We start from the raw sequence: 20486 nt of genomic DNA, 5'->3' as shown, positions 1-20486 counted from the left end.
GATCAGCCATACTTGATACTTGCGCGGCCGAAATATATAACAAAGATTTCATGACATTTTTTTTCTCTGATATTTCTATAAAATACCTTCAGTTGAATGTAAATAATTAAGAAAATAATTTTATTCCTTGGGCGCTGCGACAAAACTATTTACAAATTATTTTGTTTAATTTAAGGATATCTACCTCTTTCATTGTTTCATACCGGAAACTAAAATATCACCTAACTTATTTTTCAGATTTTTTTCTTATGGGCTCTCAATTCAGTAGGTTAGGTAGGTGTTTCATGCCCATAGATTTAGTTATCAGTCATTTAAATCAGGCTTATTTTTCTAGTTACTGACGAATTGACGATGTCTGGTGCATAGTCTGGTGCAAAACGGAGTCAAGGCAAAGCGGACTTCATTCTAGAATAACTAGAATTTATCAAATATGAACACTCAATTTTGAATTATGCCAAAATTAATTAAGGTGTCATTTAATTTTATTCTGCTCCCTGGGGAGCCGGCGGCCGGCGGGTCTTGAAAGGTTAAAGTCTAAGATTAAAATTATAAGTATGCCTCCTTTTAAAGAGCATGTAATGTACTATTGAAACAAACTGCGCCTATCCTGGATATATCTAAGAACGATATTTTTATAGGGATAAATATAATAAAAAGAAGCTTAAAAATGAAAATACCAAAATTGTAAATACAATGAAATTCAATGAATGGGATTCAGTTTCGCATATGAATACCTACATAGCTGATACCGAGGGGAACATAATATCAGCATGATGGGTACATCACATTACTACCTATGGAAGCAATAAAGATTACTGATTACATTATTGAACGGCTGAAAAAGAAAGCTCTCCCGAGAAATGCCTGATTTTTAGTAGCTATTACAATTTTAAATAATGCTTAACAGCGTTAACAGATGCAACTGTTAAAACAACATAAAAGTGCAAAAGTATCAAGATATATCAGTCTGCGTAATATATTGCTGTTTCTTTCTCTTAAGATGATTATCTCCGTCGCACGTTAACTTCAAATACAACTACTATTCAATCAATTAATTTCTTGATACACTTACGCAGAAGTCGCTTCGCTACGCAACGAACCGAAGTTACTTTAAACTAGTTAAAATTACAACAGTTTACTTCAGAAAACAGGTAAATACCTACATTTATTCATTTTTTGACACTATTTGCTACTATAAAAATCATCTGATCAGCTGAGGAACAAGTTTGAGGAAATTTATTTTATATTATACTACCAAAAAATATTGCCCTTCAAACGACCAAAACTGAACGCTCTTCCTAGCCTTCTAAATTTAATGTCGTAATGACAAATGTCAGAGCAATGCTAACAAACTTTAGCCATGTGGTTTCATTTCAACTTTCTAAGTTTTCATAACAAAATGGTTAGTGTTTTGTTTATTTAAAGAATTGTTTTATGACAAATTAGAGTGCATAACTTGAAGTTTACATAATCGAATGCGTGACTTAATGTAACGTAGAGGAAAACTCGATCATTTTTGGTTATAATCAACAAACATCGGACGACTACTGGGTATTTTATTATTTTTGATTTTTTTTATTGTCTACACATTAGAGGGCCATGTGTTGCATTTTTTTCAACCACTATTGTGGAACAAATATGTTTCCTGGAGAGTAAACCGTATTAATGTCACATTTCTAAAGTTATATTACTTAATAACTCTGTATTTTCTTTATTCTGCCTTTCTGCCAGCCATGCGATAGTCGTAATAAATTTGTTATAAGCATTATCGTGAAGTCACGAATGGGTATCATATGAGTCAGGGAATTTACCTATTTTGGTAACTAGTTTGAAGTTCTTAGGGGGCATGTTGCCTGGAGATTTAAGATTAAAGGGAGAGGCTAGACAAAGCATCCTATCTTACCTACTTTCTAGTTACTAAATAAGTAGTTATATCGATGCTGTAAACAAATTGAGAAAGAAGCAAGTATTCTGCATGTAAATAGCTGTCTAAATGTTTTTTGAAAAATTTTGTCCAGAGCTTGAAATTTTTATTTGAGTGTCAACATCCATTTCATACAATGAAAACATTTAGAATAAAACTTACAAGGAATAAAATCCATATATTAAAAACATTGGTTTAACAATTCATTAAAAAAAATTCATCGTATAGGGTCACTAAATATGTTAAGATTATCTTAAGTCCTATTGTTGGAAAGTTGATATGTATTTATGACATTATCACAATTTTGTGAAAGGATAACTTTGAGTAACTCTATATGAATTCTTATTAATATATCAATATGACCTTTATTGATATTATTGACTGTAACAAGTATCACTACACTTTATAAAACAAAGTGGCCCGCCACATAATCTGTCTGATTGTGTATTTGCAATAAACTCCAAAGGTTGATATTCTTGCAGTTTTCACCTATGAATTCTTGAGGAACGTTAAGGTTTTCGTTTTAATTTTATTGAAATATATTTTGTAAATCAAGTTAGTAAAAATGGCTGCTCCAGGGCTTTTATTGCATACACTGCCCATACTGATTCAGATATAATTAAACAATGTGGTAGAATTGACTGTGACGTCACTCAATTTGATTTCATATTAATTACATATTAGCAAGTTATTCAAATTTGTTTTGACAGTTCTTAAAAATAAGCTGATTTGACTAGAAGGTAAGTAGCCTATTGTACTTCTTATACAGGCACAAAAAAGTCCATGATGGCATATGCCCATCTTTTACAGATAACTTACTATCGCCATTTTTATTATTTAATCTCTGTGAGAGGCTAGCGGGTCACTAGTAAGGACTACATAATAATACCAGTATGATATACTGAACATAACTGCTTACTTGTGATGGAAATTATACTATTTTCTGGTTAATGATAGCCTTTGATCAATTATCTTGACCTAGTTGTTTATGTTGCATTGCAGCCGTTGCAACGCATAAGTAGACTTTATAGTATCATTCCACCTAGACTTAGATGTGGTCTTGAGTATGACATTTACACTTGGAAAATGACCGATGAGTTCAAGAAGGTTTGTGTTGAAGGTACTCAATGATATATACAATCAGTTTTTATTAATTTCCACGTTTAAAAAAAAACACGGTGTATAATATACAAATACTTAAATACGTAAGAAAAGGTGTTACTATACAAAACCATGTGTATTTATTTCTAGTTAAGTACAACATGTTTTACAAAACCATGTGTATTTATTTCTAGTTAAGTACAACATGTTTTGGGTCTTCAACTAGGTATCTCCATCCATACAATATTTCAAGCAAATCAATTACTTTCAAAAATCTAATAAATTAAATATTAAAGTCTAAAACCCACCGACTAAACCCTACCCCCTCGGCAAGGTGCCCATCACGCAGGCAGTATTCCCGCGATGTATTGCAATAGGTTAATGATATTATAAATAGTTAATAATACAGTAATTATAAGTCTACAAGAACTCTGGTTTGCTTATCTTGGCAGGTCACGTTATTGGCCCATTTATTGCTAGATAAGTATGATTTAACTGAACCAGTTGCTTGGCACAAGATGAGCTTAAATAAAACAATAGGCATTCTAAATGTGTTTATATTTTTTGCAGATTTGAACCAATTTATACTACAGGCAAGATACTAAACATAGATGCTGATAAAGTGCCAAAAATATGTGTTGAACCTTAACATATAAGCAATAAAGTGGTGTATACATATTAATGCAATTATGCAATTTGCCCGAATCTTATACTTTTAAACGAGCAATTCTTGTATATTTATTTATTTATATATACCGACGATCTCGGAAGCCGCTCTAACGATTTCGCTGAAATTTGTTATGTGGGGGTTTTCGGGGGTGATCCCGGAAAATGCGAATTTTCGAGTTTTCATGAGTTTTTCTTTCGCGTTAGTAAACGTAAAATATGGTCGTTAATTTCGCCGCGCGCGCATCGATTCCGCTTAGCTCAGTCGTACGAGGTCGGTCTAATGTACGCAGATAGATCGTAGGTGTCAGGGTTTCGAATCCTGGCCAGAAATAAAGTTTTTGTTTTTTGTCTTTTTTTTGTTTTTGTATTTATAAGTTTTTTTTTATCTAAAGACGTGATATATTAAAATAGAACCGAGCGAAGCTCGGTCGCCCAGATATTCTATATTTAATACCTTGACTGTACCTACCTGTTAAGATTATGTTTTATTAGTAAAATAAAAGCTTGTAATTAATTTCATCAAATGTCCCTATGGTGGTCGTAAGTTACTTATAGAAGTTAGATAGAGTAACATTTTTAAGGTACATTAAATTAAAACATTTGAGTGATGTTGTTATTAAACTCGCTTTCAGCTCATTTCATAAACCCACACACATAAAACAACTATTTTGACATCTCCCCCGTTGCAAATGTCAAACATCGAACAAATTATAACGTTTGCCAAATAAATGTCAAACTTCGAGCAAATTAAACCCTTGCAAAGGCAGGGATGTCAAAATCTTGTCCAATTTGGGTATGCTCCCACGGGTAACTTTGTCGCCGCAACTATTTTAGTATTTTGTCTCTCGCATCCAATCTATGGAAAGTTGCGTCGCTACGTATGTGCGCACTTTCATACTAGCCCATAGGAAAACTGGATGTGAGAGACAAAATAGTTGCGGCAGCAAAAGATTCCCGTGGGCGCCTACCCTTTATCACAGTATAATAAAGAGTACTATCGTCCAGTATGGCCATTCACGCTCCCTTCTGAAAGGGCCTCACTCGGTTACCTCACAGTTACCGCCTGTCAAAAACGCGAACAGTCGACCTGTCATATCTCACTCATACAAGCATGGTACGCGTTCACCTACACGAGCTTAGTGTGTGCTAGGAACGCGCCTCTTTCATATATTTGATCGCTAGTGTCCGAGATGTGTCTTTATCGTAGCCTGAATACAGTAGTATCCACTTAGAGGTCTGTAAATATTTTCATTAGTTTCGCCAGCTGTAGGCCTAGCACATGATTGCCGCGAGAGTATGTCGCCGCGAGATCAGACACGTCTTCTTCTAACTGTATTGATGACAATGATGACATAAGGACGGATAGTCTATCTCGCGGCGACATACTCTCGCGGAAATCATGCGCTAACCCTGCTGAGTATCGGTTTTATCACCCCTCCGCAGAATCTATAAGTGTCCGAGCGTCACATTGTTTTCAAAGCTATTTGCATCATCCCAGTATAAATACAGTTTATCGTGCTTTTATCGTTGTTTGTTGGAAATGTACGGGTGTCAAGTGATAACGGACCCCCCGCTGTATGATGACATAGTGGGGCCGCTTGCGTGCTGTTTTGCTTGTCTCTCCACTCTTTATTGAAATGACATAAGATTCACCGGTGGTGTTTGTACAGCGCCCTCTGACCTTTACAATGACATTAATGAGGTTCTACTGTTTCTAATACCATTTTGTTTAACCAATTGTATATACCACCTACAATTGGCTATTTTTTAAGGATAATAAGCATAAACATTAGTATTGTTCTATTGATAACTAGTAGATTCAATTATGTTCAGAACAGATCTTTAATTATAACTATAGAAGTTTCTTTTTTACAGTTTTCTTTATAGTAATACAAAGTTTTGCTTAGTTTGGGGCTAAGTTGATCTGTGTAAGGTGTCCCCAATATGTATTTATTTTTATTTATTTATTTATTTTTTATGATCACCAAATAACGTTTGTTTGTTCATTGTCACGTTTTTCATTAATACATTAGTATTGTTCTGCCTAAAATGTACTAAGGAAAACATGTACCTATTGTACCTACCCCCATTCTGAACTTGTACTGTTGTCAGTGACTCAACTTTACAGATTGATATTACGAATTCATTATTTATAAATGCATGTACACCTAATTTGTCATCAGATTTGAAATCATAAATATGAATAAAATTGTATCCCATCGAAGAATTCATTAGCGCAACTCAATCCACGATAGGTACGTAAAATAGCTCGTGAAATTTATTCGACCATGAACTTGCTGACACGTTTGAAACATGTAACGCGACTTCGTAACAAATCTAAATATTAGTAATTGGCAACTGTCTTAGGTACCGGCCACATCAGAGCGTCGCGTGTCTCGGGGCGCGCAACGGACGTCCGCGCCACGCCACCTGAGTGTAATTAAAAAAGCGTCTCCTCAGTACATTTTGTATAGGAAGGACGTAAGACGCGCCCCAGGTGGCGTGGCGGCGGCGTGGCGCGCGCCGCGCCGCTTGGCGATACAAAATGTACTGAGGAGACGCTTTTTGAATTACACTCAGGTGGCGTGGCGCGGACGTTCGTTGCGCGCCCCGAGACACGCGACGCTCTGATGTGGCCGGTCACTTAAAGGTTTGCATAGGTGGCGCCGTCGTAGCTTACCATAGATTATTCTGCAACATTTTACTTATATAGGGGCTAGCTGGGGATAAAATTCTAAACTAAGTACCTATATTTAAAAAAAAAATAACTTGACACATAACTAAATTATTTATCTACTCAAAAAACGAACATACAAATTTCTGAATTCATCCTCTATATCGATATAGAAATTTTGATTAATATAGAAAAAATAAGATCGAAATATCTTCTAGGTGGCGCTGTCAACTTTTTGCCTTTTAAGCCAAATCTCATGAAACAAAACGTGAGAGCGCCATCTATGCAAACTTGACAATTGCCAACATCAGTTACGGTATGTGTGCTATCAATGCTATAATTTATTAGAACTCTTGTTTACCAACGCATTTTTGACATCAGCACTTTATGTGCGTGTTGACAGGGGCGGCTAACTCTGCGATTCTATCGCCGCGCTACAAGTACATGCGGGCGGCCGCGAGTTCGCGGCCTAATCAGGGGTGGCTCGCATTCCCACGGAACGCACGTTCGCACTTTCTATTGTTACTATACGTCGCGAGTTTTTTTAAAGGTTCATATGCGATATCCGCGGGTGGAATGTCTAATAATGCTTAGTTAAATAAACATCATGAATAAAATAGGACAATTTTACACTTTCTACTATCGATTATGTAATTTATGTCCCACGGAAACGTTCAATAAGGCTTGTGACGTTGGGACTTAAACAAAAATAATATAAATACTGTATATATACCTAGAAAGGACCCAAGACTTGAATATAATTGAATAGGTATTAATTTTTATTAATCCGTAGTCAACCCTATCGTCCGACGCTGCGCACGTGCGGCTCGTTTCTTTGTAATAATTTTGTAGGCATTTAAAAAGGCGGCATTTCGTGAACATCAAAGCAGTGGGCCTTCTGTACTTGTACTATTATGTATTCTGTGGTGTTGAACAGTTTCTTGTTCCATTCACACAATCACAATGACGTAAAACTTTTCTGGTAATACAAAGTCAGCAGTTCTATTAGGTATGTCCGTCCATAGCATGCTTTTATTGAATAATGTCCACAATTAAGTGTATCGGCAAAAGTCGGCGGTTTCACAATAATTGAACCTTTTGACGAAACTTCTTGTACGCATGCATGTCGCTTTTTGGCGCTCGGGAAAAATCGAAATTCGAAGATTCAAAGCATTCTGTTTGACCCCGGTTTAACAAAATGATAATTATGTTCGCGGTTAGGGTGCCTTTACACCAGAGATGCGCTACGTGGGTGTGTTTGATATTCAATTATCCACCAAAGCTCAGTCGAACCTCTTAGATACTAGAGAGCTCTGGTAGGAACGAGTTCGGGCTCTGACGGCCCTGTCTTCACAATGGTAGTGACAACAAAGAGGGTTTTATTTATTTCCGTTACCTCCGTTGGATATCAGACACGTGGCCATGAGCCAATTACTAGACCCCAAAATACAAGGGTGCCTACATAACGTCCTCTGACGCCTCTTATCTCGTCATAAAAATTATGTTTATCAATGACGTCGAATTAGGTCTCCTAATCAACACATTACGCTTATAAAACACAACGCACGGGTCTTGTTTTCACTATCCATCTTGACGTCAGGCGGCCATCTTTGAATTTTGAATTGCGAACGCGCTTTTGTTTTTAAAGCGGAAGTTGGTGGACGTGTGTGTAACTGGCAGCTTATGTGCGGTGTTATTTTTTTTTATTTTATTTTGGAGGATTGAATTAAATAATATAGGCGGTTTTTAGAAGGTGAATGTTATAACTGCTACTGTATTTTTATACTGTTCCATATTATTGCGAATAAGTAAACAAGTTTTTCTCTGAATGAAAGTTAATTATAATATTGATACACACTTAACTTTTAGTAGGAAAACGCGTAAAATTAGTTTTTGCGCCAGATCTTTCTTCAGACAAGGTCGCCGGGGGGAAATATAATTATGTACATAATACCTACTAGTTAAAATGTTAAACATTATTTTTCAAACAAACTTTGTGGACTTTCTGACTTTTTATATATTGTTGCAGAACCATGGACGGTCCAAAGGGATCGTGTGAAGAGAGGCTAGCAGACAACTGCAAGTGCGAGGGAGAGGTCACTATTCAGAGCAAGAGGCATGGCAGGGGAGCCGTCGAATCCGGTAAGTTTAATTTTATTTATACACCCTGTTTTTATTGAATTCCGTTAACTTTAAGGGAAGGTTTTTTATATCAAATACAATTAATTTCTCTAAGAAACTAGCGTCTCAACTCTTACGGTTATCGAGTAATAAAAAAAAATAAAGAAAATTACTGAACACGTGTGTGACAGCCTTTGCCAATTTCCTAATGTTATTTGTTTTGACATGTGCCGTCAATCACTTGACACTAACTTGAATGTTATTCTTAAGGGTCTCTCACACTAATAAATTCATTTATTATGTATGATTTTTTTTTTGCGAATTTAACTAAATGTTATATACAGTACAGGGTGGTACCTGATAATGAACCCAGCTATGTGTCGAATTTAACGGAAAACAAAAAACACGGTGTATATAAATGCACAAAATTCAAAACAAATGGCCGCTGCACGCTCCAAACGATCTTGACAGACTACCGGTAGTTCGAAATGTAAAATATAGAGCAATATGTTGTGGCTTGTGGCACAGTGAGACATAGACAGCAAAAAAAAAATTAGGTCCTCACATTTATAGACGGTCAAGCAAATCTTGTAAGTAACTCGATAATTCCGCGAACGTCAAGGTTTAGGAAGGCACGCGATTTATGAAGACAATTGACCGATGAACCCTACATATTTAAAATTTGCCGCCTGTTTTAGTGACATGATTTGCTTGCCCGCCTTTATTAGTTATCGTCCCATATAAATGATATAAGTTTCTTCTACTCTAATGATTTATCATTGGGGATCTTTATTGGTAGCGACACACTGAAACCCTACATATTTGTAATTTTGTAAATAAATATACCTACCACCTTCTTCGAAGGAACCAAATCCCAGTGCCCATTAAGGTCGTCGAACATCTAGGTCGGTCTAGTGTTTCACTGCGCTTTCGAAACCAATTGGTCCTATAAGGGCGGTCTCAGAGCGGCGCTTACGACCTATAGGTCTGTTCTACACAATATGAGATACATGCCAGTATTGTTACAATGCGGAATTTGATCGGCCGACTGGATGTAACCTCAGCAGTCCGCAATGTAATTGAAATTATATGCAAATCCGCACACCGTGTATATGGGCATGGGCCTTAAGATCGGGACGTCACGGTATGGTGGCCTATAACGAGGCTCGTGAGGGTGTCATAAAATATTTACATAGAAAACATCCAAATTCAGGAACAAATACCTGTGCTCATCACACAAATAAATGCCCTTACCGGGATTCGAACCCAGGACCTCTGCTTAGAAGGCAGGCTATCCGCTATGTCGAAGTGGCCGTCAAATAATATATTACAATTATTGAACACGTAGTTTTATAATGAGAATGTAACTTCGTTTGAATCGGAAGTTATCATTCGGCCGAGCGCCAAGCTTACTGCTCTCGCGAACATCGACTTGGAACATTCAATTGGAACAGAGTTGCATTTGTTTTGTTTCGTGTATTTTTAAAACAAACGAAAAACGAAATACACTCAAAACGAAGTGTCTTCCGGGCTCCGTCGAACAGAATAGTTATTTTCACCACACCAACTGGTAAAGGCTTGTAAAATTGTATTTTATCCACAAGAGTGCAAAGTAATTTCATACAAATTTTAACTTGATGTCTAAAGCTGGGTGTTGGAATTCCCGTTTAAATGATGATTTTGAATCATAAATGTTAAATAAATTGAAGTAATTATTTATTTTGATGTTTACAGTTCATATTTTCATAGTGTTGGTGTGGTGAAAATTTTTGTGTTTCACTCGGTGGCAAAGCTTGTTTAACCTTCGTGCCTTGATACCCTCGCAACGCTCAAGATTCCACTTTTTGAACCACTCGCTACGCTCGCGGTTCAATATTGGAATCTTTCGCTTGCTCGGGTATCAATATTGGCACGTGTGGTTAAACAACAACTTTGCCCCCTTGTAAAACAAATAATTATTGTTAACGCCGAGTGTGGAATCGAAAAACAAGCAAGTGAAAGGATTCTATAGTTGAACCACGAGCTTAGCGTGTGGTTCGAATCCTGAACTTGATGAGTTTATCAACACACTTTTCCCCTCACTGTAGCAAGGAAAGCAAAACACAAGAAACGCATTTATCACTGATGAGTTCCACAGGTGGTTCCATCTTCATCACTACATTCACACACTTTTATCAATTTTAAAGCAGAAAATTTTACAATATTCAAGGTCAAAGTGCTTTATCCACTAGTGGATAAAACACGTGTTTCCGAGCTAGTGAGGGGAAAAATTAGTTTACAGACCTTGGCCAGTAAATAAGAAAGCTCAGATTACACGTGACGTGATCTCTGACTTCACTGGCTTAGGTAATGTAATCTACTATTACTTCATTCATACATTATAGGTAGTTTCACTTATACAGTGAAACCTGGTTAAGAGGGCTTTCGTGTTAAAAATAGTGAAATCGCAACCGAGCGCTCGATCATACCGTGTGTGGTATCAAATTAAAGGGCTTTGCGAGTAGTTTATAAATATATATCACATTATAGGACTTTTTCTACTTGGTCTAACAAAATATGAGAAAATGTCCAAAAGTGGTAATAATTGTACCGGTGAAGGCTCGTTTTCAAAAAATTGGCAAAAATCAATAATAGCAATTTATAATCACTAAAGCATAACAGCAATTTAAGTAAACGTTGCAGATTAATTTAGTACAAAACTTACTTCGATGTGATGTAGATTTTCAAAGAAATTGTCACTTAATTTTAGGTAATTTCTGAAAAAAATTGAATTCGCCTTAGGCTAGTTTACTCTTTTTCAAAAACTTAAAATAAAAATCTAGTCTGAAATGATTGTGGTACAGGATATACGAATTATAAATTTACCCGTTTTAATATTCAAAATTGTCCAAATTTTACAAATAAGATCGACTGATTCAGCTCTATACGTGCGTTTTTCTAAACGTGCATTAGAGAAAAATTCATAATTAATTTAGTGAGTTAGTTTTCAAAAATCCAGTCTTATAAAAATCAAGATAATAAGATGCTCTAACTGGAACTTGAATTAAATAAATCTATTGGATAACGGAAAGTGTAGTATTTCACCGACTAAAACTATCAATTTTACATTCTTTTGACGTTTTTTTTGAAAGCAGCCTTAAGTGGGACCTGGATAAGTGAGATACCTCTTTAGCTGGGACCCAAGGTGCGGTCCCGACACTTTCGCACCGATTTACCTCTGTTAGTGAGACAAAACAGACCTCTATAACTGAGATTAGCCTTTTCGATTTTTTTGTCACATTTCCCTCTATTAGTGAGACAGATTGTGTATTTTACCTCTATTACTGATACTATATTTGAAATGTATATTCACTTAATTGTTTGTTAAGAATTTTATAGAAATTTACCTCTGTATCTGAGATACAGTCAATCTATGACCTCTGTAACTTAGACTTTAATCATCTCATCAATTTAAAAATCTATTTCCATATTTTTAATAATTCTTAGCCCATCTGTAAATTACGCGATTGATTCTTTGTGTTTCGGTGAGTTAAGGGTTTTCTTGGTTATTTTAAGTAATTAGAACTAAAATTTTTGTAACTTAAAATACTTATTTGTATTATGTTAAGTTACTACTAACTAAACGTATTATATATTATAGGGTATGTATATATACAAGGTGCTCGCGAGGAACCCATATTACAACTTTAACGGCATATTTTTGGTCACATTTTAAGACTAAAATGTCATATAAACTTTTCTAGATTTCGTCTAGTTTCAGAGTTATTGCCAATTTAAAAAAACATTTCCGTATTGTCACTCAGTAGAAAAAGTTTCTTAACGGCGCTGATGCGCAATTGTGGAGCATAGTCTCACAGTAGTCATTGATAGATGTCAAAATGTGACAAGAAAAACTTCCAAATAATTTGGTTTTTAGAAAAATAAATGAAGGAACTCATTTTAATTGCCAACTTTATGGATAAAAAAATTTTTTTTATTTGAAAATACGTCCAAAAAGTAAAAAAAAAAAAAAAACAATTTTTTTTTAACATTTTTTCTTTCTTTTTTTTTTTTGCGGGTTCCTCGCGAGCAAAAATTTTAAAATTTATATAATATTTTTTCTTTCTTTTTGCCTCAGAAACGCGTGGTTCAATTCGAAAGCACACAGATAATAAACAATTTTACACTGACATAAAAGTGCCTCTAAATGGCCTCGCCTCAGCATGCTGGCGACTTCTAGCGCAGGGGCCTATTTCTCGAAGCTACAAGTTACAATTTACAAGTGGTTGTCAATGTCTAATATGACAAGTTGGAAAGAGACTTCCGCTTGTAACTCGTAACTTTCAGTTTTGAGAAATAGGCCCCTGGTCTTCCGGTGAGACCATTAAGAATAAAAATTGAATAGATAACCGCTCTCATAATACGACGATTTAGTTCCATAGTTCACAGTTAAAATTAAAAAATATAAGATGGGAAGACAAACACTGCGGCAAAACTTTTAATGAATCGTCAAGACGTTTCTTCTTAAATTATGTTTTTCTTATTCCGCTTGAATTTAACTTAAAGACTGCATTGCGAATTTTCGTTCTTTTTAATAAGAGTTTTTAGTGATTCACGGTTATATTCATAAAACTTGATCGAGATATAGACCGTGATATTTCGACGCAGTTATATGCATCATGATCACGGAAAACGGTGTTCCAAATCACTGTCTATATCTCAGTCAATATATTATAATTAAGTAAATATTTTACTGTTTTTTTTTGCTTTGGCTTTAGCGAATTGATGGGATGATTGTAGAATGGGCTGTGTACAGGTTCTTTATTAACTCTTAAAATATGAATCGCAGTAAAATAATTATAATAAACAATATTGGAGATAATAAACAAATATTATATAAAAGATACGAAGCTTATGTAATCTGAAACATAACGACGCAATAATTCTGTAAATATTATTATTTTGGCACACAAATGATTATGACTTCGCTTATTACGACTATCATATTGCGTCACTCAGATACTGACATACTCGTACTCTTAAGTTATATATTAGATAGAAGTGATAGAACAGACGAAGACAGGGTACCTACTGTAACCCGGGCCAGGCGAAAATATGGATCATTATCGCTTCCCGTGGGATACTTCGTAGAATGGTTAACAGCCATGAATAAACAGCCTTTGCCATTTTGTCAGTGGGTTCAAGAATGACATCCACAAAACACATAAAAAAATTGTAAATGCAAACATCATAGTCAGATAATAGTTTAGAAGAGATTATTAACAAAAACAATCGTCAGCCGGTTGTAGCGTGGTCGAAAAATCGTCGGTTGCATGAACATGTGAAATATAAGGGCCTTAAAACAAACCCCCAATGTCTGGTAATAACGCAGGGAAGCTGCAAATAATCAATACATTTGCAGGACCTATGTACGTAAACGTACATAAATACAACAACTCAGGTGTGTTGGCTCAATTCCTAGAATTCCAGGGGCGAAACGTGAGTGGGCGAGCATTAACCACACTGTAAGTGTATTGAAGTATCGTGTAACATACAACGTGTTTTGGCGCAGTATTATGGGGCACGCTTGCGTATACAGCATTTCTCATATTATGGGGGAAATCAATGTCGATAGATCAATAAAGCTATTTCTAGGAATGGCCAATAGATAATTGAATGTACTTGTACTGTACTTGCCCAGTACTTAGTCCATCAATTTCATCCAATAGCCCAGTTCATTTTAGATTCCATCGACTCTCAAATAGTCCTTACAAACTGACGGTTGCTGATGTTACCTCTGCTTGCGTCCCATTTCATTAAAGAACCGCCTGGCATCCGTTGGCTCGTTGGGTGGACGACATTCGTAAAACTGCATGGCACCTCTCTATGAGTCTAGCCGGACTGGGATAAGTGGCGTACACGAGGGAGGCCTATGCTCAGCCGTGGACGATTAACGGCTGAAATGATGACGAAAGAGTCAAAAGGGACTACGTGATGGCTTCGGCTCTAAAGGTTGGAAATACCTAATCCTTTCCGTGACGGGAAAGACTTGCTTTTAAAAAGCTAATAAAACGATATTTCTAGAATACCGCCAACTTGGCGCCACTGAAAAGTAATCTATATTGTTTACTTGTAAGAAACAATAGGGCATCTCGGGGCACTCTATTCTGACCTTTTAGGTTCAGTCTGAAGTCTAACGTTACATGGTGTCCGATCATGAAGCAATTTATCTACAAATATATCAACTCTAAAGTAGGTTTGTTTATGTTTAAAAATTAAAATGTACATTTTCAAACTAAGCTAAAGTTACCTACAACCTAAGGCTAGTTACAAGCAGCTAGTTCATTAAGGGCCTTTTGCATCAACCACAGTTAACAGACACATCAGCGTCATGTACCGAGGTCTATGGAAATTGCCATACAAAAAAAATTGCGAACGCTAAATTCGGCAACGGACGATTTTTATAATACCGAATCGTACTTTGGCATAATGTTGATGAGCATAATAGTCTTCTAGTCCAATAGTACTTTCGCAGATAATATTTGTGCAGAATATTTTGGCGGCATAAAGTTGCAATTTGCTTTTTGATAGTGAGTTGGATCGTTTGAGGATGCAAGATACCTAAAACTCCTCCTCGCTTCGCTCGTCGTCGTACCTAACGGGACCTCTGGGGCTGTATTTTCCTTTTCGATATGTCATAATTCTGCTCTTGAAATTGTATGCTATAAGATTATTATGGTACATAAAATTATGCTAAATCAAAGTCGACCAAAGTAATGTTCTGTAAAACATTATTCTGCCTAATGTGTCGTATGCGTGGTTGTAATAATGCCAACTAAATTTTCTGCAAAATTAACATTCGACCGAAAGTGTTTCTGTGAAACATGTTATGCGAAGTGTGTTTCTGACCAAAATTATTCTACCAGATGGTAACCACTCTAGAACCCTGCTAGAGTGGCTTATGGTTTTAATTGGTTGACCGTACCCAGAACGTAGCGACCATAATCGGTATAGTACTAGGTACTAGAAATTGACACTCTCGAGTTTATATTCAATATGTGAATACTTCTTCTCGTATACTTACATATAAAGTTAGCCTTTCCCGCTCAAAAAGTCCCTCACTCTCATAAAATGTTTATATACTTAGATACGTTTTTTTAGTTGAATTATCTATTTTATTTACCTGAAGTTAATTCTGGAATATCTGGAACAGTATAATATCCAACTGCTTAACACGGTCACGATCAGATTATTTCTATTTTTGGCCATTCATAAAATTATGCTAAATCAAAGTCGACCAAAGTAATGTTCTGTAAAACATTATTCTGCCTAATGTGTCGTATGCGTGGTTGTAATAATGCCAACTAAATTTTCTGCAAAATTAACATTCGACCGAAAGTGTTTCTGTGAAACATGTTATGCGAAGTGTGTTTCTGACCAAAATTATTCTACCAGATGGTAACCACTCTAGAACCCTGCTAGAGTGGCTTATGGTTTTAATTGGTTGACCGTACCCAGAACGTAGCGACCATAATCGGTATAGTACTAGGTACTAGAAATTGACACTCTCGAGTTTATATTCAATATGTGAATACTTCTTCTCGTATACTTACATATAAAGTTAGCCTTTCCCGCTCAAAAAGTCCCTCACTCTCATAAAATGTTTATATACTTAGATACGTTTTTTTAGTTGAATTATCTATTTTATTTACCTGAAGTTAATTCTGGAATATCTGGAACAGTATAATATCCAACTGCTTAACACGGTCACGATCAGATTATTTCTATTTTTGGCCATTCGATTCGGACTTTCGGACGCAATTTGTTATTTATAATAAATATAATAATACATAACTTCTGTGTGATAATGATACCTAAGTATAAATATTTCTTCCTGGAATGTTTTTGTGGATAATTGAGTGATAAGTACAATTAATGAGTCTATGATATTACATCATATTAAAGTGATAAGTACAATTAATGAGTCTATGATATTACATCATATTAAAAGACATTGTACTTAAGTTATCAATTATTATTGTGCGATTTGTGCGGCATGGTTGCGTTACGGGTACCTACTCGTACTATAGGTATATTATAGAGATTTGTATATTGTAAAATAAAAAAATCTAAAATCTCGTTACTGTAATTTAAAACTTCGTCTACGTCGTTTAGGTGTGATCATGTGTGATACTGCGAATATTTTTATTATAAAAAACTCAGTATTAAAAATAAAAGTGATACCTAGTTATAGTACAGTCAAGTGCTAAAATACGTATCGAAAAAATCATCTCATAAATATGGTACTACTAGCTTTTGCCCGCGGCTTCGCTCGCGTTAGAAAGAGACAAAAAGTAGCCTATAGCACTCTCCATCCTTTCAAATTTCTCCACTTAAAAAATCACGTTAATTTGTCGCTCCGTTTTGCCGTGAAAGACGGACAAACAAACAGACACACACACTTTCCCATTTATAATATTAGTATGGATATACGCTCATATTACACCGGACTAAGATGCTATGGGACATATTTGAGTAAGATGTGTACACCCATATTTTTACACTTAACTTGTACGTGCACCACAGTAGTACTGTACTATAGTCGGAGCCTGCCGGTGCCAAAGTTAAAATTACATTGAAACTATGTATATACATCAATATACATTGGGCGGCAAGAGGATAGGACACCACACATTCACGGCCCTTCTCTTTCCGAATAGACTGCCGGTGCCGTTATTCGACTTCAAAAATATGCTGAGAGCTCCGTCACCCTTCCGAGCATATTTTACATACTTTATCAACTATTTAAAATATATCGCCATGGTTACCAGATAGCTAAGGTCGATAAGACCTTGACAAAAGATAATGCCAATTTGTCCCATGGCGTATCTCGGGTCGTCAGCTGATCTGACCTCGGCGAATTTCATCATATACAACTTCGTAATTCTGACGTCTTTCGCTATGTGGCGAATAAAGACGGTCAAAGATGCGATAAACTTTGTCGCGTGTTTGGACGAGTAATAGTTCATTAGTTCAAAATTGGTGCTTCACAATGTCGTACACGTACCTATTTAGTTTATTATTTATTTGTATTGTATAACATCTACGCGGAATGGAATAGGTATCGAGACAAACCTTATTGGTTTAACGATACTGTGTAAATTAATTAGAGATTTTTGTTTGTAATTACCTAAATAAATAAAATAAAATAACTTCTATTATAACTTGCGTTGTCTTACATCTTATGTTAAGCGATGACACATACAGGGTGTAATTTTTATGACCGGCAATTTGTTCGGGATATGACGGACTGTGTAAAAAAAACTATCAATAATCCTATTTCCTTCAATTTTATTTTGAACCAAAGAGGATCGAGTATTATAGAGAGTTAAATGTCTGTCGAAGTAAAATGTGTAATCACAGTGCATTGACTGTCATCTCTTGACAAAGGCTTAAAACTTTTGAATCTCAGTTTTGATAATTTAGCTCATCTAGCTGAGCGTACCCCAAACCCCAAAGATGTAATGCCATCTAGGTCACCGTACCTTTTTCTGTATGGTACTCAGGTACGTTTTTTTTAGACTTTATCTGTCTAAGATACGGAGTTATATATGTCTTTGATATGTACCCTTTCATATGTCTCAAAAACTGCCGCACAGCGGATTTTTTCTCTATTTCAACGTTGCGCGCTTTGTGTCCATACTTTATGGAAAGTCAGGAAAATATCGAGTAAATTTAAGGTACACTTTTTTTTGTTTATATGATCACCTTAAATATTCCCGGTCACAACAAATACATCTCGTACGCTAAAGACTTGCAATAACACGGAGCGGGTAAGCGGATTAACAAAGTTAGCAACTGACGCGGACTTGTGCGGTGAGTTCTGCCTATTTGGATCCACAGCAGCCAGCAGACGCTTTAACTCAGCGGTTCCATAACTGGGGGCAAAACTGGTATTCCACAGGGATAATACACTAATAATCGAAGATATACAGTGTGTAAGCACAGTATAAAACCAGTAATAACTCTTCTTACAAACTTCACGCCGCGCGGTGTGTCCCCCTCCCACCCCTCGCATGCGGCGAAAACATGCGAAACTGGTGATTATTGGGCTGGACAGTCGGGGCCGCGTTTGCGCGCTGTGTTGACGTGTTGAGTTCGGGAGAAAATGACGTCAGCACCGAAGACATATTTTCGTTACTGTAGTGTTTATGGGTGTATGGAAAGTTCTCAAAATGCGGAAATGTCATTCTTTAGAATTCCTAGACACCCAGAAAAGTAAGTGGTTGTTATATATTTGCAGTGTTAGGTACATTATTGCTTACGTAAATGGCGTAAAAGTGAGATTTAAAGCTAGAATGACACATTAAAATCAATAAGGATTTATCTGTAACGACATTTAGGTAGATGCTGCGATCTATCTAGCTCGAAAGTTTGGTACCTACTTAAATATTGTGCAAACATCTATTCAAACATTTTATGTAAATATGATTTCGTCAGTATTTAAGAAACAAATACGTACTTGAATCTTTATTAGATAAAAAGGTAGAAAGAGCGTTGGTACTAGCATAGCGCCATACACAGTTACTAATACGAGTAGGACAGTAGGTACCTACGTTTCTAGTTCAAACGAATCTTTTTTTTTTATTGTGATGGATTGGGTGTATTCTAGAGAAAACATATAAAATGAACACTTAAATTAACGCTTTTGCAATTATTGTTACACAATCTACTATTGCGCGTATGAGAGTAATATATTTATAATGATTTTTTGTGTCTTCAATACTGACTAATGTGGTGTCATGACGTGGTATTGTTATACTAAAACCTACTTACAGTTAATAGTACCTATTAGATTTACAACAACTTACATTGTACGAAGTCGATTATAGTAACGTTGTACAACCCTGCGTGACCTTGCGCAGTAGTAACGACCGCGCCGCCGCTGCCGGAGATTAACTACTGATATATCCTTATACTGTGGTGTAAGCGTTATCATCATCCTCCATGCGTTATCCCGGCATTTGCCACGGCTCATGGGAGCCTGGGGTCCGCTTTGACAACTAATCCCAAGATTTGGCGTAGGCACTAGTTTTTACGAAAGCGACTGCCATCTGACTTTCCAACCCGAAGGGTAAACTAGACCTTATTGGAATTAGTCCGGTTTCCTCACGATGTTTTCCTTCACCGAAAAGCGACTGGCAAATATCAAATGACATTTCGCACATAAATTCCGGAAAACTCATTGGTGCGAGCCGGGGTTCGAACCCGCGACCTCCGGAACGAAAGTCGCACGTACTTACCGCTAGGCTACCAGCGCTTCGTGTGCGTCTGCGCTCAGTGTGTAAGCCTTATATGGACGATAAATTAAAACAGCCAAAGAATTCATTAGTGTTATAGGTTATAGGTAATTATAATGTACTGTGAACATGGATGCGATGACAGTTCTACGACATTGCATATGCGATATGAGCTGTATTATAACTTATAACTGGCCACAAGCGTTGAATGCAAGTGTATTTTCATTGCATTACGAACCTAATTGTATTGTATGGATAAATTTTTAATTTCATTTGTATACTAACCACCCCGTTTACATTTACACATGATAAGAAAAAACATTACCGATTTTGGAGGATGGATATAATCAAGTCCTAATGCTAACTTAGTCAAACTGTGACTAGGAAGTAGGAATATAGTAAAGGTTAGCAACCACTGTCTTAACTATGTAGTCTGAGGAGAAGTTAGCCTTGTTTGTTTATTACGGGCCCAAGTTTAAGTTGTTGCAAAGTTGGTAACAAGCGTTAACACTGTTCTTTGAATTAGTCGCTTTTGACATTCTTTTTTTTTAATACTAATCTCTTAAAGGTTATCATTATAAGACATTGTTTGTCATTTTTAATAGCCTACATAGGGTACATACTACATAGTGCCCAGTGCTGGGCAAAGGCCTCCCTCGTGGATCTCCACCCGTACGGTCAACCAATTTGAATCATAGGCCACTCTAGAACCCTGTCT

At 36.2% G+C, this 20486-nt stretch overlaps 1 protein-coding gene across 1 annotated transcript in view; it reads left to right on the top strand.

Annotated features, from left to right (window-relative positions):
- Positions 1-5367: 5367 nt before the first annotated feature.
- Positions 5368-20486, top strand: part of LOC125241628 (amidophosphoribosyltransferase-like) — a 36184-nt gene continuing 21065 nt past the window's right edge. The window contains 2 exon segments of the mRNA XM_048150189.1: positions 5368-5396; positions 8398-8510. Coding sequence (XP_048006146.1) covers positions 5383-5396; positions 8398-8510 — 127 coding nt within the window. The 5' untranslated portion in view covers positions 5368-5382.

Source organism: Leguminivora glycinivorella, chromosome Z (assembly GCF_023078275.1).
Source record: "Leguminivora glycinivorella isolate SPB_JAAS2020 chromosome Z, LegGlyc_1.1, whole genome shotgun sequence".
NCBI lineage: Eukaryota > Metazoa > Arthropoda > Insecta > Lepidoptera > Tortricidae > Leguminivora > Leguminivora glycinivorella.
This window is presented reverse-complemented; position numbering and strand designations above follow the sequence as displayed.